Source organism: Copadichromis virginalis, linkage group LG15 (genome assembly GCF_057382275.1).
Source record: "Copadichromis virginalis isolate Kocher_CV1m ecotype Utaka linkage group LG15, C_Virginalis_male_GT1.1, whole genome shotgun sequence".
In the NCBI taxonomy this organism is placed as follows: Eukaryota; Metazoa; Chordata; class Actinopteri; order Cichliformes; family Cichlidae; genus Copadichromis; species Copadichromis virginalis.
In genome coordinates, this window is record NC_140632.1 from 10,600,952 (window position 1) to 10,625,374 (window position 24,423).

At 40.6% G+C, this 24,423-nt stretch overlaps 1 protein-coding gene across 2 annotated transcripts; it reads right to left on the reverse strand.

Annotated features, from left to right (window-relative positions):
- Window positions 1-351: 351 nt before the first annotated feature.
- On the reverse strand, window positions 352-13,529 carry cmtr1 (cap methyltransferase 1). Of its 2 annotated transcripts, none has more exons than XM_085431858.1 (24): window positions 13,477-13,529; window positions 11,237-11,341; window positions 8,373-8,539; window positions 8,040-8,198; window positions 7,824-7,916; window positions 7,661-7,732; window positions 7,408-7,502; window positions 7,130-7,202; window positions 6,829-7,027; window positions 6,606-6,724; window positions 6,396-6,492; window positions 5,194-5,326; window positions 4,710-4,889; window positions 4,566-4,622; window positions 4,409-4,466; window positions 4,242-4,310; window positions 3,911-4,042; window positions 3,582-3,707; window positions 3,276-3,367; window positions 3,041-3,109; window positions 2,798-2,845; window positions 2,549-2,661; window positions 2,322-2,430; window positions 352-1,449 (listed from the first exon to the last, which is right to left on the reverse strand). In XM_085431858.1, the coding sequence occupies exons 2-24, from the start codon at window positions 11,334-11,336 to the stop codon at window positions 1,314-1,316; spliced, it is 2,496 nt and encodes an 831-aa protein (XP_085287984.1). In that variant the 5' UTR covers window positions 11,337-11,341; window positions 13,477-13,529; the 3' UTR covers window positions 352-1,313. The 2 variants fall into 2 exon arrangements, with proteins under 2 accessions (XP_085287984.1, XP_085287982.1); XM_085431856.1 differs by having other exon boundaries at window positions 13,023-13,501.
- Window positions 13,530-24,423: the final 10,894 nt, after the last annotated feature.

Here is a 24,423-nt window from a genome sequence, read left to right on the forward strand (position 1 = left end):
CAAAACCACTGCTTTTCCTTGAGGGTTGACCTGCACTTGTTAATGCCTGTACTTACACAGCAGGTGAAATAGATTCATAATGGTTCATGCTTCCAGAGTGAACAGATTAGTATTCCCAAAGCTTTATTTCTCTTATACTGGGCTCAAATTGGGTTTTACTGAATCTACAATAACAAATTCCCACAGTCTGACCACATTTCTAAAGCTGTGAGCAAAACAACTAAGCTACAAAATGTTGTGTGCACTTGTGTAATTTGGTTGGTATATGAGCACACCCGTTGCCTTCTAACAGCTTAATCCAGCCTTTACTCCAACTACTGTCTCCACCCAATATCACCAGGCAGTTGAACATATATTGTGGGAACAGCATCTCCCATTTATTTACTTATTAATATTTACATCAAAGAGATTGAAAGCTAAATTTACACCAGAAAAATAACTCATTTGCAGCATTAAAAAAAACAAAACAAAAACCAGACACACAACTAGAAGATATGGAGGCACAATTTTAAAGAGCAGGTGGGGTACAAACAACCTCAAAACTAAAGGGGACACCTTCCAAACTTCACTCCCACAGTCTAGATGACAGAGAAGCGTGGAAAGGAGAGAGCTGCTCCATCTCTGAATGCACGTTGAAATGACTGTGAGAACGACTTAAAGGGTGATTTACATGCTACACAGTTTTGCAAAGGAAAGCACCGCGACACTGTTAGTGTAAAGATGAGGCAAACAGACCCGTGTGTTTTCTTTAGAAGACCAGTCATGGTGAGAAGAAAGAATAATTACAGATGTGGATTCACAGTTTGACCTTGTGACCCCATCTATCACTGCTAATGCAGTGTGCACAAAAACAAGAGTGGCATTGAGGAGGAACTGGAGAAACTGAATCTATAGGGCACAGCAAACACCTTTGTCTCCATGTTGTCCTATAAGGCAATGCTACTCATTACAATTCAAAATCAAAGGTCGAGTCAAAGGAAGTGGAAAAGACTGAAAAATAGACCGGTCTGTCAAACGTCAGTTTTACGAGGACATGCCACTGCTAAAAACAGCAGCAAACAACTCCAACCTGATAACAAGATAACATGGAGGTACCTTCCAAAGGGTCATAAAGCAGTTTATTGATATTTAACAAGACAGTAAGCAACGGATTCATAAAAACAATCAGCTGTAAAGTCATTTTAATAACCGTCCTTTGATTGTTAAATGAAATGACGATTAGTGAACTGGATTGTACTCTTTGCCAAGGCTTCACAATCCAGCGCACTCTGTGTACAGTCTGCAGCTGACAAAGCCCTGTGACTGGGAGTCTTTCAGGGCTGGTAATGCTGGTGTATGAAGTACAGCACGTCATCTTTGGACAGTTTCTCAGGGTCCACTCTGGTTTGAGAATCATGAACTATAACCCCATCCACCCAGGCCCAGAAGAGCCGCTCGGAGTGGCACACGCTGCAAGGAAAAGAATTTGTCAATATTTTTCCATGAAATAGTGAAACAGCTTAAATGCTGTTTAACACGTTTCCTGTGTTCTATTGTGAATAAAACATGAGCTAATGAGTAGGGCTGTGCGATATGACCAAAATCTAATTTCCCGATAGAAGACATTTATCGTCCCGACAACGATATATATCACAAAAAGTTTACATTTTCAGCTAATTCTGTGAATCTTGGGCAACTCGACTTGCGTGAAGTGTTTTCAGCTGGGCGCCGTGTACCTGGAGTCGAGTGTTACATAAGTTGAAACGGCCGCAATTTTCTTCGTGAGTATTTATTACACGGCGTGCTTCGGGGAAAAGCCTGTTCTAAGGTTTATTTTTTAGCACCTGACGGCTCTTTTTGGCTGCTCATCTGTCACGTGATTCAGTTTATTTTGAAAAATCTCAACAGGAATTTCAGCTTTACTGTGAAAGATTTATGTGGAAAGTAAACAAGCGGATGGCGGAGCCACATGATCATTGTTGCTAATGACAACGCATAAAAACAGTCGCTTGTCCATCCGTAGTGTGGTTATTACTAAATGTGGTTACTAAATATAAGAGAAAGAGAGAACTTTAAGAAATTCTACAGTGACCATCAAAACAATAAAAAAAATATTGCCATAAACAGTTTATTTTGCGACACCACAAAACAAACGATAGCGTAAAATGAAACGATAGACGTTTTTTTATCGTTATCTGATATATATCGTTATATCGAACAGCCCTACTTATGAGATCTTAAAATATTTACATTCACTTATTATTTTTATTTTAAAAAGCATATGAACTTTTTCAAATGTGAATCTCTGGAATAAAGAGAGAAATTAAGAGGACGCTACATACTGGAAAGGAGCAGCAGAGTTCGGTGGCATTGCATAGGTCGACTCCTTGGTTGTTTTATTATAAAAGAACTTCATCTTGGAGTTTTTGCTGCACGCCATCGTCCACGGCTCTGAATGGTGGAGGAGAAAAGAAATCCCGCATTTATTTACTTACTAATAAATAAATAAAGACATTTTGCTCGCAGCATTGTTTGTGCTCGCAGTTAAAACAAATCACAACATACAGACCATTGACAGTCTTGATGATGTAGAGGCCCGTGGGAAGGAAGTGTCTGTCATCTCTGCCTGTGTAGGACAGACGTGGGACACCTCCTGAGCTCTTTGTCACTTTCATCTCTAGTCTGGGTGGGGAAGGAAATGACAAGTTTTTCTGACAAGCGCCATAAAAGGAGCCTTGATCTTGAAAAACAGGACAAATCTAAGAAGCTGCAGTAGTAAATATACACGGCAGCTACTCAAAGGGTTCTCTTCCCATACCTGACAAAGATTTTCTCCATTTCTTCCAGCCTGTAAACCTCCTTCACTCTGGGGGGAAAAAAGATGCTTTGTAATCTTTGTAATTTACCAAACTGCAAGTAAGATTTCTGCTCAGCGTTCGATCACAACTACCACAGCAGTACTTGGAAGCAGTATTTTTAAGTATTATAAACCATGTGAGATTGCATAAACTAATATTTAGTTAGTAAGAAAATAAAATTAAAAGAAGGCAGATGGGAGTACCTGATGGGGTTCATGTCTGGTCTGCTGGGTTTAGCCACCGCCTTCACAAACTTGTCAGCCATCTGGATCCTGGAAACATAACAAACATCATTTAGCAGACACAACGAAGATTATCTGAAACTATTACAATATAAAACTGAATATACAGGGAATACATTACTAGTCTTTTTAATGATTTTCTACTTTTTTCTCATACAAAGACCCATTTTTAAGCTAGTGGATAAAAATGTCTCACCGCTGATTGAAGTGCTGATCTCTTACATCAGTGCCGTTCAGTATTAGCACATCCATTACATGAACTGCGCTGATTCTGCGCTGAGCTTTGCCCTGAGGACCAAAGGGAGAGCGTAACACAGCTCAGAAAGCATCCTACTCAGCTGCACATAAACCGCAATGCAAGTCACGCATTCTGATTGAGGCTAGCTGTAAAAGGTCGATACCTTAAAAAATGTTTAAACAGAAAATTTGAGTCCAAGAGGATCAGAATAATAAGTGATAAGAAAACCTGAGTCTGTCACAGAGTTTTAGTCCATTCTCTCACCTCGCCCTTTAGTTCTTGGACAATCTCTACACTTAGAAGTGTATCTCTTGGCAGCTCCAGCTTGAAATTCTCCATTTTCTTCCAGCGCACAGGCATTTTCCCATCCCAGGTGTAAATCTGAGACTTCTGCAAAAGTCATCGAAAACCAGGTTTGATCAAAGTCGCGCAGACGGTAAAGTCTCTGGGGTAGTTACAGTGTTCAATCAAAACAAAGAGCAAACACAACAGAATTTATGACACTGCCTTGGTGGAGGTTTGAGGTCTTGGAGTGCTTCTTGTTATGCTTTGTTTTCCGTGTCACACAAACCACATTTTTTCATCCAACTCACCCCCAGTGCTAGAAGAAAGATCTGCTCTCCACCTCCCACAATGCACCTGTAGTCCAGGACATGGCGCAACTTTTCGAGTGTGGTGGAGTTGAGAGGAGTCGGCTTACACTGGAACGACTCCACGTCTGAGCTCTGATATGAAGCAGAAAAAGAGCAGAAAGTGAGACACATTCAGAAGTTTAATGAGCCTATTTATAACACTGTTTCACATGAAAAAATCATTTGTCTTTTAATTATTCATTCGTTTCTACGGTCTGTATGGCAGAGCTCATTTATCAGCGCTGTACAGTACCCAGTAGGATTTGATTTAAACCCAAATTTATTAACTGACCTTAATCAGCTCATAGAATTTTGACTTTGGGTCTGACGAAGTAGGAGCGACTCTGGCCTTGTCTGGGACCTAAAAATTGACATAAATAAACATAAAGTGCACATAAAAACTTGTCTTTTTTAAGTCATTCTTTCAAAATTCTCTTTCAGTTTGGCTTCTGTACTCACTCCCCAGAGCTTCAAACACTCCTTCCTGATGTCAGCTTGCCTTGTCTCTGAGAGATTCCTAGAGACAGTGTAACCCAGTCAGTTTCCAGACAAAAACACCATGTCAAACACGTGGTTATAGTGCAGCAAAGATAAATGTTCAACAGTGTTTACTCACGAGTCTACAACAAAAGCGTGGATCTTAGCCAAGGCCTTGATCTGGACTGCACAAAGGCTGAAGAGACAATTAAACACCATCTTTGTCAGTCACTGTGTTTCATGAGCAGTGATTGAAGGCTTTGTGGATTCTGAGTGTTTCTACCTCTCATTGGAGTTGACCATAAACTGGTAGAAGTCAGTGTCATCCTTGATGATATTCAGCGGAACCACCTCTGTAACGTCTCTGTCCGTGTTCCTCAGCTGGTTCAGCTTCAGGTTGACTCTGAACATGTATTCCCTGACTGCGTCTGAGCCGGGTTTCAGGCCACGGCACACAATGTACCTGTGGATGACAATGTGAGAAGAGATCTGTAACCTCACTTACATAAACCCCCTCATAAATCCTACATCGGATCTATAGATCATTCTACTTTCCCTGCAGTGAGCTGAGAGATTTAATCTGCAGCAGTTTAGACTTGCAGCACAATTTACCCTGGCGAGCTATCCCTATGAGCCCATCTTGGTGAATGGGATGCCACAAAAGCTTCTGAAGTGTAGCGTGTAGGTGGCAGAAAATGTAGCTATTTTACAAACACACTCTCATCGTATTCTCACATGTACAAAGACACATTATAACGTGGGCTCACCTCTCAGAGTTTGCAGGCCTGCTGGTGACAGGTTTGAAGAGTGAGATCCTCTCGAAGCAGAGGTAGAGCAGGTACACCAAACCCACGCTGAAGGGAGTGAAGAGGTCAAAAGTCTTACAGACAAAATGCCCACCTAGGGGAGAGAAAGTGAGACTTAAGCTGTGTCCAAAGTCATTGGCTGCATCCTCCTGAGGACCTGTCCTTCGCGGTCTACATGAGCCGGGTCCTTCGAAGACCGAGAAGGCCAGAAGTGCAAGGCTGTGAAATGGGACAGTCTAGCCTTCAGATTTGCGTCACTGCTGTTTCGGTGGAGTTTAATAAACTCGGCCGTCTGCTCCTTGCTATCTAAAATATAACAGCTGGCGTAAATTCTCGACCATCTCACACTTCTGTTTAATCAGTTTTTTGTCTGACGTTTATTCAGAGGAACCCACCTGAGGGATTAATAAAGTTATTTAATCTAATCTAATCTAATCTAATAACTTTGATCTCAGATAAACCGATTTACTCAGGAACAAATAAAACACTGAAAAAAGCCCAACAATAACATTTTTAAGTTATCCGAGCGACTTATATATCATGTTTAGCCTGAGTAGCGAAAGACCGCGGGGGCCTGAAAACAATGAAGCCGGGAGTCTGCTGTTCTCGCAAACTCGAGTGACCATTGAACCCCCCGGCTTGCTATCGAGCGGTTTGGGTAACAGACGTCTCCGAAAACGTTCCAGCACTTTTGCAAATATGTGATGTCTTGATAAACCAAGCAGATATTTGAAGTTTACACAGCTACTTTCTCGCCTGAAAATATCTTAAAGGTATATTTTGTGACCCATAAAGATGAATAAGATTAAGATTAAAACTTAGTAGCGGCAGCCATTGTTGGAAACTGGAATTGGCTGGGCTGTGCTATGAATTCTGGGATATGGTGGGCCACGAAGGATACACCCGACCCATCCTTCAAATCTGGGGAAAAGGAGGACGCATTTGTTGGCCGGACGCGAAGACAGCCTTCTTCGCGTCGCTGTGACGTAACTGGTCTACAAATGCGGCCTCGGGAGGATGCAGCCTATGTTTTGGGACACAGCTATAATGTGGGTTATAAACATACTGCACATGTGCACTGTACTGTGACAGGTGGTTAAAGAGAAAGTTTAAGAACACTAGTGAGTGTGTCAATTTACAAGCTTTTAAAGAGACATGCATACCCGTCCTGAGTGTGGAAATTGCAGTGAGGAATTGACAAAGCAGCAGCTGTTTGCTCAGGATCTCCTGGAGGTTCTCTTGGCCTTCCACGGAGAAGCCCTGGGAAAAAACAGAGACCATACTGAAACTGATCCAAACATTAAGCCATAATAACCTTTGTGAAGTTTGTCCACCTTTATTTTATCCTCATATCCTACAAATATTAGTCTTACCCCATCTGCCATGAGGAAATGAAGCCCTCTCCTCTCCGTGCTCTCCATGACAAAGTTTCGGAAGGCAGTCACATTTTCAGGCCGAGTGATGTCACCGTCACCCTCCACGCCTCCCTCACCTGGGATGCAGAGAGGTGACGATTTCACTGAATCATTCATCACTGGAAACACAAAGCCGTGTCTCTTGTCCCCTGGGTGTGACGTGCGGGTTTTGTAAACGTACCGTAATAAGGCTCGAACAGCTCGCTCGGTGCTGCATAAAAATCTTCCAGCTTGAAGTCGCAGGGTCCTTTCAGCGTCATGCCAAAGCCCTTGGCATGCCAGCGTCTTCTCCACAGCACATATTCTGAAAAGCCTCCAGGTCCTGCGCACACATCACCAAAGTAAAGAAGCTCGCCCTCGCGGTCCTTCGTCAGAGGTCTCTGCATAATGAGACAGAAGATTTATGTCACCATCTGTTTATATGGAACTTTGTGCTGTGATACAACTAAAAAAGTTCAGTATTAATCAGCTGACCCACTCACCCCTTGGGAATCCTTTGGGTTGGTGAACATATGGTCGAAACAGTAGTCCAAGTTGGCCATTTTCATAGCTGCTCTAAATACACAACGCACATAATACAGCTCATCATTGTCTTTAAACGGCTGTCAGGCCATAGAATGCTGTGCAAAATTTTAAAAAATGTAAGAAGCAACCTAAATTAATACTCATAGCAGCAAACTACTATTAAAAAAGGAAACTACTTATATATTATTGACACTGGCTACTCATCCTGCCTGTGTTTTACTACCGAAAGACTGACCTGTTGAGAAAGATACCGCCTCTAATAGTCTCATAAGGGTTGGAGCGTGTCCGCGCTCTCCTCATCTCCTCGCCCTCCAGGTCATCAAAAATTGACTAAACATCACAGAGGCGCAGTGATTACACAGCTGAGAAATATGTAAACTTGTGTTATCTATGACCCTTCCATCATTTTTTTCCCGGTGTACACTTGCCACAATTTAAATACCTTGTGGGAATAAATTTAACAGAAGCAAATACTTGATGTAACTCACTTTGCATCGTAGAAGAGTGTGCAAAAGATCTTCTGTGCAAAACTCAGTCTCATCCTCAATTTTAAGTTTTCTCTGTCCAGAGTGAAAATCAGGAATTATATAAATAGACTGCAAAAGCAATGCATGCATATCTGTAAGTGAGAATCTGAGTTTCTGGTTTTACCGGTCCCTGGATCATCCAGTCTCTAAGCTCATCAGCGTCTGGGATCTCTGTGGTGCATTCTGGGAACCAATCAACCTTCTCAACAGCACTGGGCTGTGCAGACAAACAGGAAAAGAGACAAAACAGAGATCAGGTGACAGTTAATTGATCATTCACATATATTATTTCAAACCTAAAGATTAAAAAACACAAATGCCAAAAAGGACTACTGCCTACCTCGGGTTCATCGCGCCAGTCAACATTAAGTTCTCCCTGGAAACCCTGCAGCGTGAGACCCAGACCTCTTCTCCCTCGCTGAGTAGAAGCCTCCACGATCTCCTTGCGTCCTTGATTAAACTTACCCAAACCCTCGCCCTCTCTGAAGCCCATTTTGGCCTGAAAGTGTAAGAAATAGCAAAAAATCAAGTAAGTTAATAAAACTCAAAGGTCAAATTCTTTGTTGTTTGGAAATATTCTGAAAAGTTGAAACCCCCCCCCCCCCAAAAAAAAAATTTAAAATACATAGAAACTGTCAAACACCTCAGCTTAGAGAGGGTTTTGATACATTACCATGAGCTTCTGTGACACACTGTTGTACATAGCGAACTTGGCGGAGGCCTGCGAGGGGGCATCATTGTCCTGGGTATCAAAGGATGATGATGATGATGATATGGAGGGCATCGAGAACCCGGGTCTTTGATCCTCCTGGTCACTAAGGGAGTCATTTTGACTAGAGTCTACACACACACACACGCACACACGCACACACACACGAATTATCCATCAAATGTAACAATCTTAGACCATCTTACGCATCTATAAAATACATTTAAAAGCTACAGCCTCATGTCCATTCCTGGTATACCACTGCACCTGGAAAGGACTCTCACTAGGTCAAAATTCTTCTTTGCAATGGCTGACCATATCTTCATTAATATACTTGTAAATGAGAACAGGCTCAATGGGGTGGAAGCACACTTATGATTAGCTCCTCTTACAGGAACAAATCATGCACTCATTTTTCCCATGTAGTTGATATTTTTATGAGATTTTGCTGGCTTGTTGAAACAGAATAATATAATTGAGTTGCTAGTGTGTTGAAAATGTAAATTTTCTAGACTTGCAATTTCCCCCTCCTCCTGCTGAAGACAACACCTGCGGGATCCTGGAGAGGCAGTCAGCTATGCAGTTCTGTTTTACACTCTTGTAGAGATTGTCAAAGGGGTTGCACAGCCAGGAAGCACCTTGTTATCTTGGAGGGGGTATCTCTCATGTTCTTCAGTGATTATAGTGCTTGGTTGCCATTCTAGAGGATGAACTTTTTTCCCAACAAGTCACACTTAAGTCCAATTCCCACTCTATGCCAAGGCGTTCATTCTGCATCCTCAAATACTTGGCATGCATGCTTCCTGGTTCAACCTGCAGCAGGGCTTCTCCAAAGCCCAGGTCACAGGCATCAGCCTGAGCAATGAATATCTGCTGTAACTCTTCAGTAGGGGTCTGAAAGGGCTCTTCACACTCCACTCCACACAATCCACTGAACCCTACTGGCCTGGTTCTTCTTTGTCAAGTTATAGAGTGTAGAGAATCTAGGAATGAACTTTGTATACCAACCCACAGGTCCAAGTATCACTTGACTTTAGACATGATGGGATCAACTTTTTCCACTTGAGAAAAGGTAACTCCTTTACTGAGGACAGAACCAGCATTTCCTCCAAACTGCCCTCTGCACCTCTCCAGCCTTTCTTCATATGCTGCCCTTGAGATCCACGTTGTTAGCTTGCGTGTGTTACTGGTGTAGCTTCTCCAGAAGTGAACTGAGACTGAATACGATCCGAGCAAAACCACCTGTGGCCAAATTTGAGCATAAAGGGTCTAGCTTAACTAACGCTGGTTTTTCTAACATTTCTGGAGCCTCTGATTACGTTCTTCTAGCCCTGGTGATGTTCCCACACAATGTGGTGCTACTCTCTTGTATTAGATTTAACAGAATAAGAACAGGATATGGCAACTCAGGAATTGCTGCTACTTTCGAAAGTCATGGTAAAGTATGTACTTCATGTGCTTGCAGAGTTATACAGTGGGCAAATTCAAACTACATCTATGTACACACAGGTACTGTCTTCTACATCCCACAGTTCTTTAGGAACGTATTTGGGATACAATGTCCCGTTTATCAGTATGTTTACTAAAAGTGACAGAGAGTGTATCTTGGGAAGTAAATATTACAGGATTTTAAACAGAGCACACTTTTTTGTGTGTTTGTTTTTTACCAAGCAGAAGGGTTTAATATAGTCTACTACAGTTTGCTGAACCACCACCTACCCCAAACTTACCCCGTGTTGGTCTGAGAAGGCCAGCATAGCAGTTAACCCTTGGTCCCTTGTGACCAATCAAGTAGGCATCAACCAGGTCAGCAGCCTCCTGAGCAGTCTTTGGGTTGTGTGTTTTGACCCAAGCCTTCACCTTTGGGAACAGCACTTTAAGATACTGCTCAAGGACCATCTTCTCCATAATGTCTTCTTTTGTGCAGGTGTCATAAGCCACCCACTTGCAAAACAAATGCTTCAGACGTGCATATAATTCTTGGGGGGATTCTTTAGCAGGTGTCTTGTAAGATCGGAAGCTCTGGCGGTAAGCATTTCTGTTAATCTCATACGTTTTCAGGATAACAGTCTTCAGCAGGTAATAGTCTTTGGTGTATGCTGGGTCCATGGCCAGAATAGCAGTTAACGCCTTCCCTGTCAGCAGTGGAATTAGTCGGACAGCCCACTGTTGCCGTGGCCAGTTAGAGACCTCTGCCAGTCTTTCAAAGGTGGAAAGGTAATGTTCAATGTTGTCCGACTCTTCTAACCTTTGTAACGTAGGTTCTCCGGCTGGAACTCGTGTTGGCTGACCGGCTCTGACGTCTTCAAGGTCCATTTGAAGCTGCATGACCTGACGTGACAGTACGCCCAGTTTCTCCTCCTGCTTGGCGGCCTTCTTTTCCTGTCTTTTATCTCTCTCCATTTGAATTTGTATGAATGTCTTATTCACCTTGGCCAAAGAGGCCAGATTAGGCTCAGCAGACATACTGGAGTTAACTTCAAACTGAAAGTCAGCTTCCCCAGAGCCTGCAGTGGCACCTTCCTCCACATAATCATCTGTATGCTGCTGCTGCTGTGGCAGGGGCTTTTTGAGAGGCATCCTTAGTTTAGAATTTCAGAGCACATATAAAATAAAACTGGTTGGGCAGTTGAAGGCAGGAATGATCTTCGCCTGGTTTAATGATTTAGTTAACAATAGAAACTGAGATACTAGTGTGCTGTTGGCCCATGTATAACCAAAAATCTCTAGTAGGTGCTTCAGTTTTAACTATAGTAAGAAAAGATCGGGTTTGTACCTATATATAAGACTATTTTCTTTTGTTGTCTTTGTTTGTTTTAATTATCTACCTTGACGGGATAGTCTTGACTCGTCATCTGAACTGCTGTCATCACGATGCCTCTTTGTCCCATGAAGTGATGCAAAAGACACATCGGCTCGTCTCTTCATTACGGCTGAAAAAGAGCCAAGAAGATAACAGTAAAAAAATAAGAATAACAACATACAGATTATAACACAGAAAACAAAGATATGTGATGGGAATAAAGCAACTGCTACAACTACGATGACTAAAGCACAAGTTCATATCAACTAAAATGCAAAGGCACATGATGCAAACATGTATGAGATGGACTCATATTTTATGAACTCTTTACTAATGATTTAATTTAGTGACTGATGAATGGATTAAAAAACAAACATTTGGTCAAACAAGCTCTTACAGGACAAAATTAATATTTATACAGGACTTTGCAAAAAGTTTTAAGACACATCCATTTCTTCATATTTTGCTTACGAACAGCCAGACTTTCTTTCCTTTATTTTTAATTGTGGAAACTGGACACAAGGAGGACAAAAAAAAAAAAAAAAGAAATAGCAGACCTAAAAAACTATCTACAGCACATGACATGCCCTGAGAGATGCATCAAGTCCTTCAGTTGACAAATTTCCCACATGTGGGACTAATAAAGGTTATCTTATCTTATCTACTGTTCACTTAAGTCTCATCAGAAATGGTCTCAGTGGAAGGTTGGCTGTCAAGAAGCCATACTTAAAGATGAAAACTTTTGTTTCAAACTGTTGACAGTATGAAGTGCGGTCAGGAGAGAGGTACAACAGTGAGTGTCTACAGCCATCTGTAAGACATGATGGAGGCTTTTCATGTTCTGGGCTGCATTTCAACAAGTGGTGTTGGAGATCTAATCAAAATTAATGTCCTGCCAGAGTCTGATCCACCACGCAATACCATCTCAAACACATCTGACTGGCAACAGCTTCATTTATTTTTTAGCATGACAATGATCCCAAACGCAATGCTAATTCAGTAAAAGCGCACACTAAAGCACTATCAGTCATGGATTGGACTCCCAAAGGCCCAGACCTCAACATTGCTCAAGCAGTGTGGGATCATCTTGATAAAAAACAGAACAAAAGGCAGCCAACAACCAAAGAAGAGCCTTGGATGTCCTTCAAAAAAGCCCTGGAGAACTATTCCTGAAGGCTATTTAAAGAAACTACAAGAAAGCTTGCCATGGAGAGTTCAAGGCAATGTTGAGAGTAAAGGTGATCATATTAATTATTCATTTTCTTGAATTTTACAAACTATCGCTGTGCCTTTTAAACTGTATTTCCATTTATGTTCGCAGATGTTTTATCCCATTTTTCTAGCAAAATATAAAGAAATGAGAGACGGCTCAAGACTAGTGGCTTAGTGATTCTCAGTGATTTCACTAAAAAATTAAGAATCTATATCTATATCCAAGTTTATCACTTTGATATAGAATAAGTTGATGATTTCATTATCACTTTAATTAAAAAATATTCATCCTCGACAATTTTTGTATTATGGTTAAGATGTCGCTTTAGGCTGTCAAAACAATTTTTAAAAAAGCTGAGGATAGAAACAAACTTTTGCTGTAACCCTTAAATGTTTTATAAAATATGAATGCTCAATATGAAGACAACAAAAAGAAAGAAACGCGCAAAGTTAGTGTTGTGTATTTCCTGTTATGATAGCTGCTATAAGGCACGGCTAAACATCAATTAAGAATATAATAAGCAGGTCAAATTATTTAGTTACATTGAAAATTAGCATAAACAGAACAGAGTTAACGTTACAGGAAACCCGAGGAGTACCTGTTAGCCTGCGTTACCAGGACTGGACATAAAACGTTAAATCTTCAAAGGTGAGAGAGAAAAAAAACTTCAAATATGACCCGTTATCTACTGCTTTCGCTGCAGGTGTCTTGCAGACTGACCCATGTCGATTTAAAAAGTATATTTGGTCAGCTAACGAGAACAGACTTGGCAGGTCTACTGGGTGTTTTCGGTGAGTTCAGCTGAAACGAAACTGCGCAGCCACAGCAGCTTTGGTCGGTAGCTAGCTCCGTTAGCCGGCTCGTTTTTACCAGCTCGGAGGGAAAACTTCACTCCTCTGTTGTAACACAGCATCGACAGAACGTAACATCCGTATATGCTTCGGGCTTTCCCAGTTACAGTTTATTTATATGGAGAATTTGTAGTGACTATACGGTTTCGAAGTTTACATTAGCCCGCGTTGTTTTTGGAGCCTTCGTGGGTCCTTCTTTACCTGAGGACGCGCAATAATGATGCGTAAAGACGTCGTCTTCTTCTTCTTCTTCTTCTTCTGAGGCAGACAGACTAGACTGGAGTGTTGCTGCCCTCTCCTGTTTGTTTTTTGTTTAAAATTTTATTTCTCTTAACAATTAAACATATTTTAAAGACTTTCTGACAAATAATCTGAGTATGTTAGCAAAAATAAAATTTTTTAGATCTTAGTGCTATATGATGGACAAAAAATGCCCTGAATTATTTTCTTAATGAACTTACATATGCTTCTTTTGTAACTGAAAAAGGCCTGTTTTTTGCATATTGTATTTGTGTTTGTTAAATTTAAAAAAAACAAAAACACACACACATTTTGAGGCTTCCTCGTCTGATCTCATTTATTGGCCATATATCACTGTTTCTCAGGAGTCACTCTCACGCTTGCTAGGGACTTGTTTCCCCAGTTCAACCCACTCCTAAGCCCATAATGTCCAATAATCTTTATGTACTTCTCGGGTTCTCAGGTACCCACCTAAAACTAGCCTCACAACTTTCCTGAATAACAGATTATTGATAGACTTTATATGGATTTCTCTTACAGTGGTTCAGTCTGCTGCAGAATCATATGACTCGCTTGTGTCTGCTTATACTAAGGTCAACATCCTGGCTTTAGGCAGCTTGAAGTCGCATTCAAGGAATCTGTATTTATCCGTGCCTAATAATAGCGAAGGCAAATTTACAGAAAACTTAAAATGCACTGTTTTTGAGTGATTAAGTGATTAGAGGTTCCTTTAATCACACTTGCATGTCTATAAGATTGAGCTAATCTGTTCCTGGCATGTGACTCAAGACATCCTGAGCTGTTCTCCCTTCAAGACAAATATTAGTATCTTGTATACTTTCCTGTGAGAAAGAAAGGCACTCAGGAACAAGTGAACATAACCTTTGTGGCTCCAGACAGTCTGCACACGGAGTGAAAATAATTTTTCTTCCACAGGCTAAATTTATATTCCCTTTGGTGTACTTTTAAAATCCGAGCACCGAGCAAAGCACTGTGGATAGTGGAGAGTTATTAAGTTTCCACATTCTTCATTCTGTGATGCAGCTTGTCAGTCACATGCTACCACCGAGTCTGTGAAATCCTTCTTGGAAGCAAGTGTCAAATCCTCACTTTCGTGACACCAAACACATAACCAGAGTCCTGCTTCCTTACAGTTTTTATTTTCCAATTTTTGAACTGCAGGACAATAACACTGTCACCATTATTACATAGCAGGCCTGACTCCTACTGAGCAGTGAAGATGGCCTTTTCCATAGTAAGGCATGTTTATTGCTAGAACACAAATCTATTGATTCTGCCTCACCCCATCAGCTGGAAAGTAGCAGCCAGGCATTGCTAATTAAATGCACTTAATTAATTGATCATCAGCAAGTGTCAACACCTCTATAAAAGCAGATGTTTGCTGGTCTGGACCATTCAGGCACGTGTCCCACCAAATTCACCCCAAGGTTAGACCATGCAATGCTCAGAGAACCTGCAAAAACCCCAAGAGCTACATCTCAAACTCTACAGGCCTCAGTTTGCATGTTAAATGTTAAAGTTCAGTTAGAAAAAGACTGAACAAGTATGGTTAGTTTGGAAGGGTGAAGAAAAATAAAACAGTAGCGCACATTATTATTCTTTACATGCCTATTTATAGTTACTTACCTAAACAGAAACTTTAGTTTTAGTTGTGAAAGTGTCCAGTGTCCCAGCTCAAATTTTGGGGAATAAAAACATGAATTCAGTTTGTTTTTTGACAAAATTTAAACATAGTTTAAGGAGGCTTTTAGAGAGACTTAAAAATGATTTGCTGTCTTATTTTTATGGCTGGTCGTATATAAATTTGTTAAGTACTGTATTCTACCAAAGGGTGGAAACAGACATGTTTTTAAAAATATAATATATTGTTATTTAGAAATATTTTGAATAATATGTTCTCATTCAGAAACTGATGTTTCTGTGTGCAAAATGTTTCCGCATCCTTGACAGAGCAGATTTCCATTGATAAACAAAATGCTTTCAATGGGTAGCAGATCTAGACTGCAGACATCCCATGCTGCTTTGTCGTCGGTTGATTGAACGTTTCGGTGGCCACTGGACTTGGAACACCGCTCACAAGTATGATAATAATTCACTGCACCTCCAATAGCTCTGCTAATCCATCAGTGACACAAATGCACAACCGCATGAAGACACAAGCACCGTCCAAAACCATGTGACCAGCTTACGCAATCAGGTCAAGGGTTTATATACTACCTACAGAGGCTGGACTCCTTCAGGGGAGATCATCACTGTGCAGGTGTGTGTCTGAGTGAGTGGGTGAGGTGTGTTTGCGTGTGTGTTTTTGGACACGGGGGAGAGTTGCTGTTGCCTCCACACTCAGGCTGGGGAAGAGACACATAACACTAAGAAGCAGAGGGATAACCAGTGAAACAGTTGCCTGGCTGAACGTCCTGAGGGAAACTCGCAGAGGGGTTTTGTGGTCTCACCTGTGAAGCATCAGCGAGAACAACAACAACAACAATGTTTTTCCGCATCCCTCGGCTGACCCCTGGATATATTAGATACCTCCAGGTACGTAAGATGCTTTGAGGTAATTTTCTTCTTTGGGTAGACATTAGGGGACATCTGCAGTGGCACAAACAGTGGAGGCAGCGTCTCCAACAACAAACAACTGTTGAGCTCTGGAGCCGAGGCCCTACAAATTTAACTGTGCTTCAGTAAAAGAAAAACAAAAGGCTGTAGATTTTAAACGAAACCATGACAAATTTCACCTCAGTAATATTTCTTTTTGCAGCCATTTGAGCAAAGAATTTTCCATAACATAGGTAAAAATTAGGTTTCTGTTATTGCATTACACTGGCCACCACCACAAATCCTTTTTGAAAATGATTCCACTAAGTCATCGCTGTGCTCAAAATGCCAGGTTTAGTGTGTGTCATGGTCGGATTGAGGATAGAGGATTAGAGCAGCCTGTCTTAAATGGATTTGAGTCAGAGATTCCTTCGCTTCCTGGGGTCAGGTTAATGCCCTCTAATTAGATCTCTAGAAGCATGGCATGCGGCCCTGGAGGGTATATGGGACTGTATTGGTTTTAGAATACTGTGGCTCAGTTCATCCCAGCTTATGTTCAGGAGCTTAACTCGTACTCCGGTAAAACAGGATTGTGATTTGTGTAAACAGAACTTCATTTTTATGAGCAATATAACAAAAGGCTGTACTCCTTTGCTAACTATTTATAACTTTATATCCTAAATATGGAGAATATTCATGTTTTTAGCTCTGTGTAAGTCAATTTTTCAGACATCTAAAAATAGATTTAAATAAAAAACTGTTCATAATATAACGCTCAATCTCTCCATTTATAAAATAAAATAAATACATTTGGAGACTCCTAGTTTTCACTGGATAGTGCCTGGCACACCAGTGTTGAGCTCAGAAAGTAACTGAATCTGTGTCTGACTTTAGGGCATGTGTTGGATTGGCACTAAATTTTGAGACCCCTCCAAAACCCCCCACAGAGGACTGAAACACCGGCATCAGCTGTATGGGGTGCTTCAAGGTTCAAGGTTCTTTATTTGTCACATGCATAGTTATACAAGTATAACACACAGTGAAATGTAGCCTGACACGCTCCTCGACATGTGCAAAAAAATTGGGGGGGGGGGTGTAGAGGAAAAACATTATATTTAAATATATATATATATGTAGTATATACAAATACTTGAACAAATACTTAATATTCACAAAAGTGGAGATTCTAGCACGGCTGTTCCCTTATGGTAAGACGATTGCTGGGCTGAAGCAGGTGTGCGACCAGGGCCACCTGTTCACTGATTCAACCGCAGCCAGAGCCAGGAGGATCACCAGGAGGATCATCCCTGGCGATGATGGTGGTGCCCGGTGGTGGAGGTTGTCGCAGCTGCTGAGTGGTGGTGGTGACCCCTGCTCTCTCTTTCAGACCCAGGCAGCCCAGACTGTGGTGCAGAGCCGGGAGGGCCCTGCTACGCCGTGCATGGCTTTCCTGCTGGGTCTCGTGGGTATCGGCATGTCCGGCTACAGCTCACGCCAGCTCACGCTGCACTACAAGCCCTCAAATCACCTCTTTAGATGAAATGGATGGAGAACACACAGACTTTTCTTTTTTCTTTTGGGAAATACGCTTATTAAATGTGGACTCCAGCAAGTTTGTTTTTGTAGTTAAGAAACGGTCTAACACCTCTAAACCTCACAGTGATTTATACACTTTCCAGTTTTGTGAGGTTTAGGGATGTTGATGAATTTTGTTTCCTGGCTCAAAATTCACAATAAGCAGAAACAAGTGAAAATGATGGGATAAATAATAAATAAGGCTATTTCCCAAAAACTCAAACTGTCGATTGAAGTGATGTTACCACATTGTATGTTTCTGTTCTGTATTTTTTCTTATGTGCATCCCTACTAATTATTCCCTTCATGTGGTTAAAGTTCAATATTTAATTTGTTATAATGTTGTGGTATTTGAGTTGACAAGATTGTTGCCTTAAGGCTCAGATAGTGCAGTTAAAAAGCAGAAAAACATATTTTAAAAAATCCCTCTTACTTCAAGTACCGTGCATTTTTTTTTTCAACCTATATGCAGTAACACAGAGGCAGCTTTTGATGTTTCTGCTGAACGTTGTTGATGCTGCACTCGAGCCACAGTCCCAGCCCATGTTTGGTGCCTTACTGTGGGAGTATTCAGTCAGAGCTGGCCTTTGAAACAGATTCACAGGCTAAAGCACTTAGCAAAATGCATCAGCGGTCTTCAAAGACACTAAATACAGCTTAGCCAAGCCTAAAGAAATCTCTTCCAAAATCCTCAATCTTTTAATCATTCCTTTCTTTATCTGTGAGATTTTGGCAAACTCTGTGATGTAACACAGAGATCCCAGCTCCCTCTTCTTTCTGGAGGAGGAAAGCCAGCGTTGTGATGTCTTGGCCTGTTTGTGCTTCTTGGATTTCTTGTGTAACAGAGAGATCAAATTAGAAGCATATTTAAATCAGGGTAACTGAAGTCTGCTTTCACTCTCAATTCTTGTCGAGAGTTGACAGCGTGGGTTTCTGATATCTTTTTCCGCTCTATCAAAATGCCAGAGAAGTGAAGAAAATCTGCCTGCTCACAGTCGGCTGCTCAGAAGAGCACAAAGAAAAATGCTTTAACAGAAACATAAGAAATGTGAAGCCTTTGAGATGCGAGCAATGCTGTTTTGCACTTTTTTGTTGTGTGTACATATTTTGTATATAATCGTGTACATATTGCATGCTGAATGAGATTAGTAGCCAATGACGTGGTGTGCTACCAGCCTGTGATGTGAGCTGGACTGGGGGACGTCTGGCTGGATTGACACACAGCACTGCTGTGTTGGTGTCAGGCATAGGAACCAGGACAGCCACCCTGGGTACCACCTGGACAGCCATGTGAATCCACCCGGATCTCTCCCATTTGCACCCCACTGTAAATCAAAGTGAATGTAGATGAATGACCACTACGGTCTCTTAACATAGGTAGACTCCTTTTCTGGGAGTGGGGGCGGGTATCTTCTGTGCACAGTAAATTTCAATGGAAAAAACACTTTGACAGCATATGAATGTATTGCCTACAGGGAATAAAACTGATCAGTTAAACTGTAATTGTGAAGATGACTGTGTCATAATCACCTGGCTAAAGCAGTTTAGCGTGAACAGGTCACAGAGGAGGTGCAGTTATGCTGCAATCCCTCAAAGATCTTCTGTCTTTTTTTAGATAAGCTTATACGTAAAGGTGAGAGGCTTCTGAAATACAGATATAGATATAGCAGTTCAAGAAGTGTGCTTTTTTATGTCTGTTAACTGCATGGCAAAGATTCAAATCTCCGTAGGGTGATTTTAAATAATATGTTGTTGTTATGCTTTATTATTGCTGAAGCTTTACTCGTTTAGCTTTCTTGTTAGTGTTTGTGGACTAATGGCATAAAATGTTTCAAATACTGCTGATTATCTGAGTTTGTAATTAGAACTGTGTATGTTTAAGCCCATCATCATATCCTTTATTTATTTAGCTAGGTCCTTTTGATGTTACAAAAGGCCAGAGGAGATTATTTGCATGCCACCAGAGTGCTTCTGTGTTATTATTATTTTTATTTTTTAATTTATAAGTAGTAAAACTGAGCTGTGGTGTCATGGATCGTTAAGGTTTACCTGAAGCATTCTAAATACACAACTCAGCACCTCTGAAAATGCATTATTTTGTACTGTTCAGTGTATTCGTGTGTGCTAATAAATCAGTAGAACTCAACACAAGGTCTTTTTTGTGTATCCTGCAAATTTCAGAGTCCTGATCTGAAGAAAAACAACTTTCTGCTATGTAAATGAAAAGAAGGTAATGCTTTATGTGCTCACTAGATGTCAGCGTACTTGTTTTTAGCCATTTTCTCAGGACGCAACAAGTGCACAACCTGGATAATATGGGAGGAAAGGAAATGACCCATCATTTACACAAGCTGAGGGAACATTATCAGCAAAGCAAATATTTGAAGGAATACTGGTATTTCATAAATTTCCACTGCAGTCCCACCTGGTTTGTCAATCACTTCAGTTCACAAAGTAGAGAAAATCCCCAGAGCATGTGCTTAAATCATATCTCGTGATTTAAACAGATATTTGTTTTGCTTTCTGCCTTTTTAAGGTTTTTGGTTGGTTACTTTCTGCAGGGAAATAACATATTGTTCTCTAACAGCTGGAGATTCATGCTGTTTCAAATCAGCCAAATTGACAAACACTTCAGAAAGTCACATTTCCATTGAACTGCTAACAAGTGAAGGCTAACCCACTTATAGATGTACATGTGAGCTGCTTTGGGAACAAGCCCTGCTCTATGTCGGTAGGAGCCAGTCATGGTTGCAGTTGTGCTACTTACAGGGAAAATGAGTGGAAATATACTGGGAACTTGTGATACTTGCAGTGATTAAAATGGGGTTTAACCACTTGTTGGTAACAGTCACACCAGTGTGGTGGCCACAGTGGGCACAGCTAAACATGCCTATTCTTCTGGGTTTTAAGAAAAACCTGTTTCCTCGGGGTGGAACATCAGGAAATCTTACTAATGAGCAAACATTAGAGAGGCAATGTGGAGACAGTTTAGACATGTGCACAGGAGGCATAGTGGATATAATGGACGAAGGATGTTGAAGATGAAGCTGCCAGAAATGAGGAAAAGACCACAGAAGACCAAAGAGAGGATGCATGAATGCCGTGAAGGACAAGCAGAGGGTTGGTGTCACATACATGATGAGGTGAGACTGCAGCAGATGAACCACTGCGATGACCCCTAAAGGGAGCAGTCAAAAAAAGAAGAAGAGAAGAACATCTGGAATCAGGACAGAGAGACATTTTCTTAGTCTGCCTCATTCAAGTTCACAAAAACACACTCACACACACTCACACATACACACACACACAGAGGTCCTTTGTGTTTCAGAGCCGTCACCTCAGCAGGCTCTTGTTACGTCCCTTAAAGCCAACAACAAAGAGCTGAATGTCTTTTCTACCAGAGCGATGGATGAGAGGGGATCAGGGGCATATCCACATAACCTGATAAGCCTGATACCGTTGGTGAGACTGTATGTGTTTGTAGGTATTTTCAGAGTTATTTCTCCCTTATAATCACCTAATACAAGCACATGTTAATGAAAAGAGGGAAATTGTAACAAGATGGCCTGACTTAATAATGTGCATTGTACAGCGGCACCTCCAGTGGGTTTTGTAACAAGAAACAATCTGTCAATGTAGACAACAAAAAATTAAAGCGCCTCTGACCAACAGCAGGCCACAAGAAAAGCAAGCATTCCTCTCGTACTGTATGTCCCTTTCTTATAGCTTATATCCTCTTCTTGAATCAGTTCCACACATTATTAAAGAAAAAAAGGTGGTTTTGCAAATTTGTGGTGCCAAAACGAGACCCACTAATGTCAGCAGTTATGCAAGGGGTTTCACAAGACATAACCAAACACCAGCACCAGCAGCATCAGCAGGGAGAGACTCCTACGCTTTAACTTTTGCTACGCATAGATATCTAATCTGTCTTTTCCCCTCAAATACACCAAGATAACTAGAATCAAAAATGTAGCTTTTCAAAATATTCTTTATTACATACTTTCCTGTTTCTATTCTGACTTTAGAATGTCATTCAATTATGATTGGATTTTCATAGATGATTTATAGGCTGAAATGTAACTTTTCAGCAAATAGTTTCATATATCTGTGAAGCATAAAGAGGGAAATAAAGACATATTTCTATCAGATTCCCATGTACACACAGAAGCATAAACAGATTGATGTGAGAAAGCACTTTTCCTTTTTTAACCCTATGAATTTGTATGTTGTACTCACACATTCTTTCTTCTTTTAAATACCTCATTAACAACAAAAGAGCTTTATTTTTTTAAGTTATATTTTTGGCATTTAAAATTAAAAAAAGAACAAAATATAATGCTTTCAGAGTTTTTTCATTCATTCATTCATTTCATTTGTTTGCTTAAACAGTAAATGACTGGAACTATTAAAAGGAATAAATTGCTAGAAAAATACTAAAAGGAAAGTTTGCACATTTACTAAGTAAAAGAATAAATAGATCAATAAAATATGAACCTTATTAAAATGCAGCAGCTCATTATCTTTTCTATGCAAATACAGTCACGTGTTCCCAGATTCATTAGTCAAAAGAAAAAGAAATTCAATCAATGATCTTTAATTCTGTAGAAATGTATTTTTTTTGTCATGTTTTGTCCTTCCTGGGCTTATTTATAGACTTAAAGAGGAAACAGCAGCGTTGTGGGTGCGTGATTGTTCCCAAACACTAAGGGCGAGCTGTATATGCAAAGACACATCTAACCGGTGTTAGGCCTACACTTCAAAATTAACGAGGTGTGATCACGTAAATGTCTCCTCTCTTTGTGCTGAAGCAGTGAGTTACAAGTGTTTGATAACACTTATGTAGAAAATCCTCTGGCATATATAACAGTGCAGCTGAGCTACATTGCTACTGCCAAGTCATCTATCTTAGGGGAAATGCCCTCAGACATACAGCACAATTTGTGCAATTGCCTCTGAGACCAGTGGAAACATGATTTATATTTACGTTTAAAATCCCAAATGCAGGATTGAAAAAGCATGCATTTTCCAAGCTCTGGCCCTGATGGTGTCCAAAACCCCCAAAACCTGCTAAACAGCTTTAAATCATGCTGTTTCACTGACTTACCCTCACGGTTATGGTTTCTGACCTTTCCTTTTGTTTTCTGTCTTCACCTTTCAGTGTTTTACGTGCCCTTCATTGACAGTCCTTGAACATACAGGCAGGGCTTTTGTAAGGAAAGAGAGGAGGAAAACTATAATGACTTTAATGTTTATTGGAATATACAGAAGGAATGGCTGCATTTGAGTGAGAATGGTCTAGGTTTGAATTCTGAAACTTTACTTGATGCGTGAATGTACAACCTCATTTGGTATTTTGATGACGGTGATGGAGAGGGCTGCTGGGCTGAGATCTGATGATTGTTAAGGCCATGGCATAAATTCATATAATATTCATCTTCATGAGATCATTCAGTGCCCCATAAATACAGGCAGCAACACACCCATCAGGGTTTCCTTTAATTTCTCGCCCATTGATACTTTTAGGCACATATTGCCTGATTTTTATGAGTGTTTGGTGGTTTTACTCTTACCTAATGTTTAAATCAAACATATATATAATGTCCTGCAGTGTTCAGAGAGCAAACATTTGAGTTTAAGTCACTCTTTATGTGACAAAAGCACAGCTCAGCTCAGCAGATATTCTCTTAGGAACATCTTGGTGAGTTGGCCTGTGGACATACAGTAATTAAAGCTTTAATCTCTGTTCTTGGCTAACATGTTCTGCTGCAGTGACCTGTGGATCTCATCAGATAGTTGCTGAGTCACAGTTAATCTCAGCCCGTCTCCTTCTGTTTGCTGAGCAACCACAGTGAGCATAAATACAGTGTAAAGACGATAAGGTGTTAAAAATAACTTGTTTTCCAACATTTATCAGACCGGGAAAATCTGAAAGATGATTTTAAAAGTTCTCTTTGCAACAACACACTGCTCAAGACAGGCTATAAGCAATCAGCAGTGGTTACAAAGATTTGTAATGTACACACAGCAAAATAAACAAAATAAGTAAACCAAGATAAAGAGTGAAAAGTGAAAAGATTCCCAAATATCAACCACAAAGCTAAGGTAACTTAAAACTTTAGGATAAGCAGCAGTCTGTAAGTGAATGGAGCAGCAAATGTGAATGTGTTGTAGACACAAATAGTGCTTCGTAGTGTAGTGGGTTACACACCTTACAAGCAAAAGACCTATGGTTTGATCTCAGGAGCAGATGCAACTTTGCAAACATGTTGTGGTGTCTCTCTCTTTAAGGGAGTATCTGAAAGTAGTAGATTTACGGATGTTGACAGAGGGAATAACTCTAAGACCCAAACTATTTTGTTGACGTATGTAGGACATTAAGGAAGATTGGAGCAGAATTGCTAAAATTGCTTTGTGGAAATGAATATACAGGTGACTGTGTCACGGCGGGGATCGCTGGTGTGTTTATGGTGTGGACCCAAAAGCAGACAAGGGAGAGGCAGAACTGAATCCTTACTAAAAAAGCAAGCCGTTTATTTCAGGTTGATGTTAAAAAACAGAAAACAAGACAAGGTGTACTGGGACAAATAAAAACTAGAAACTAAGCTGGGAGCAGCTAAGCTAACTATGAAAACTAAGACGTGAGAGACAGGAACATGGAACTGAACAGGAACATGCAAAACATGAACATGAAGAATCAAAAACATGAACATGAACCTGAGCAGTAGTAAGAAAAAAACAGCCAAAAAACTCTGTGACCAGATATGACTCGCCGCG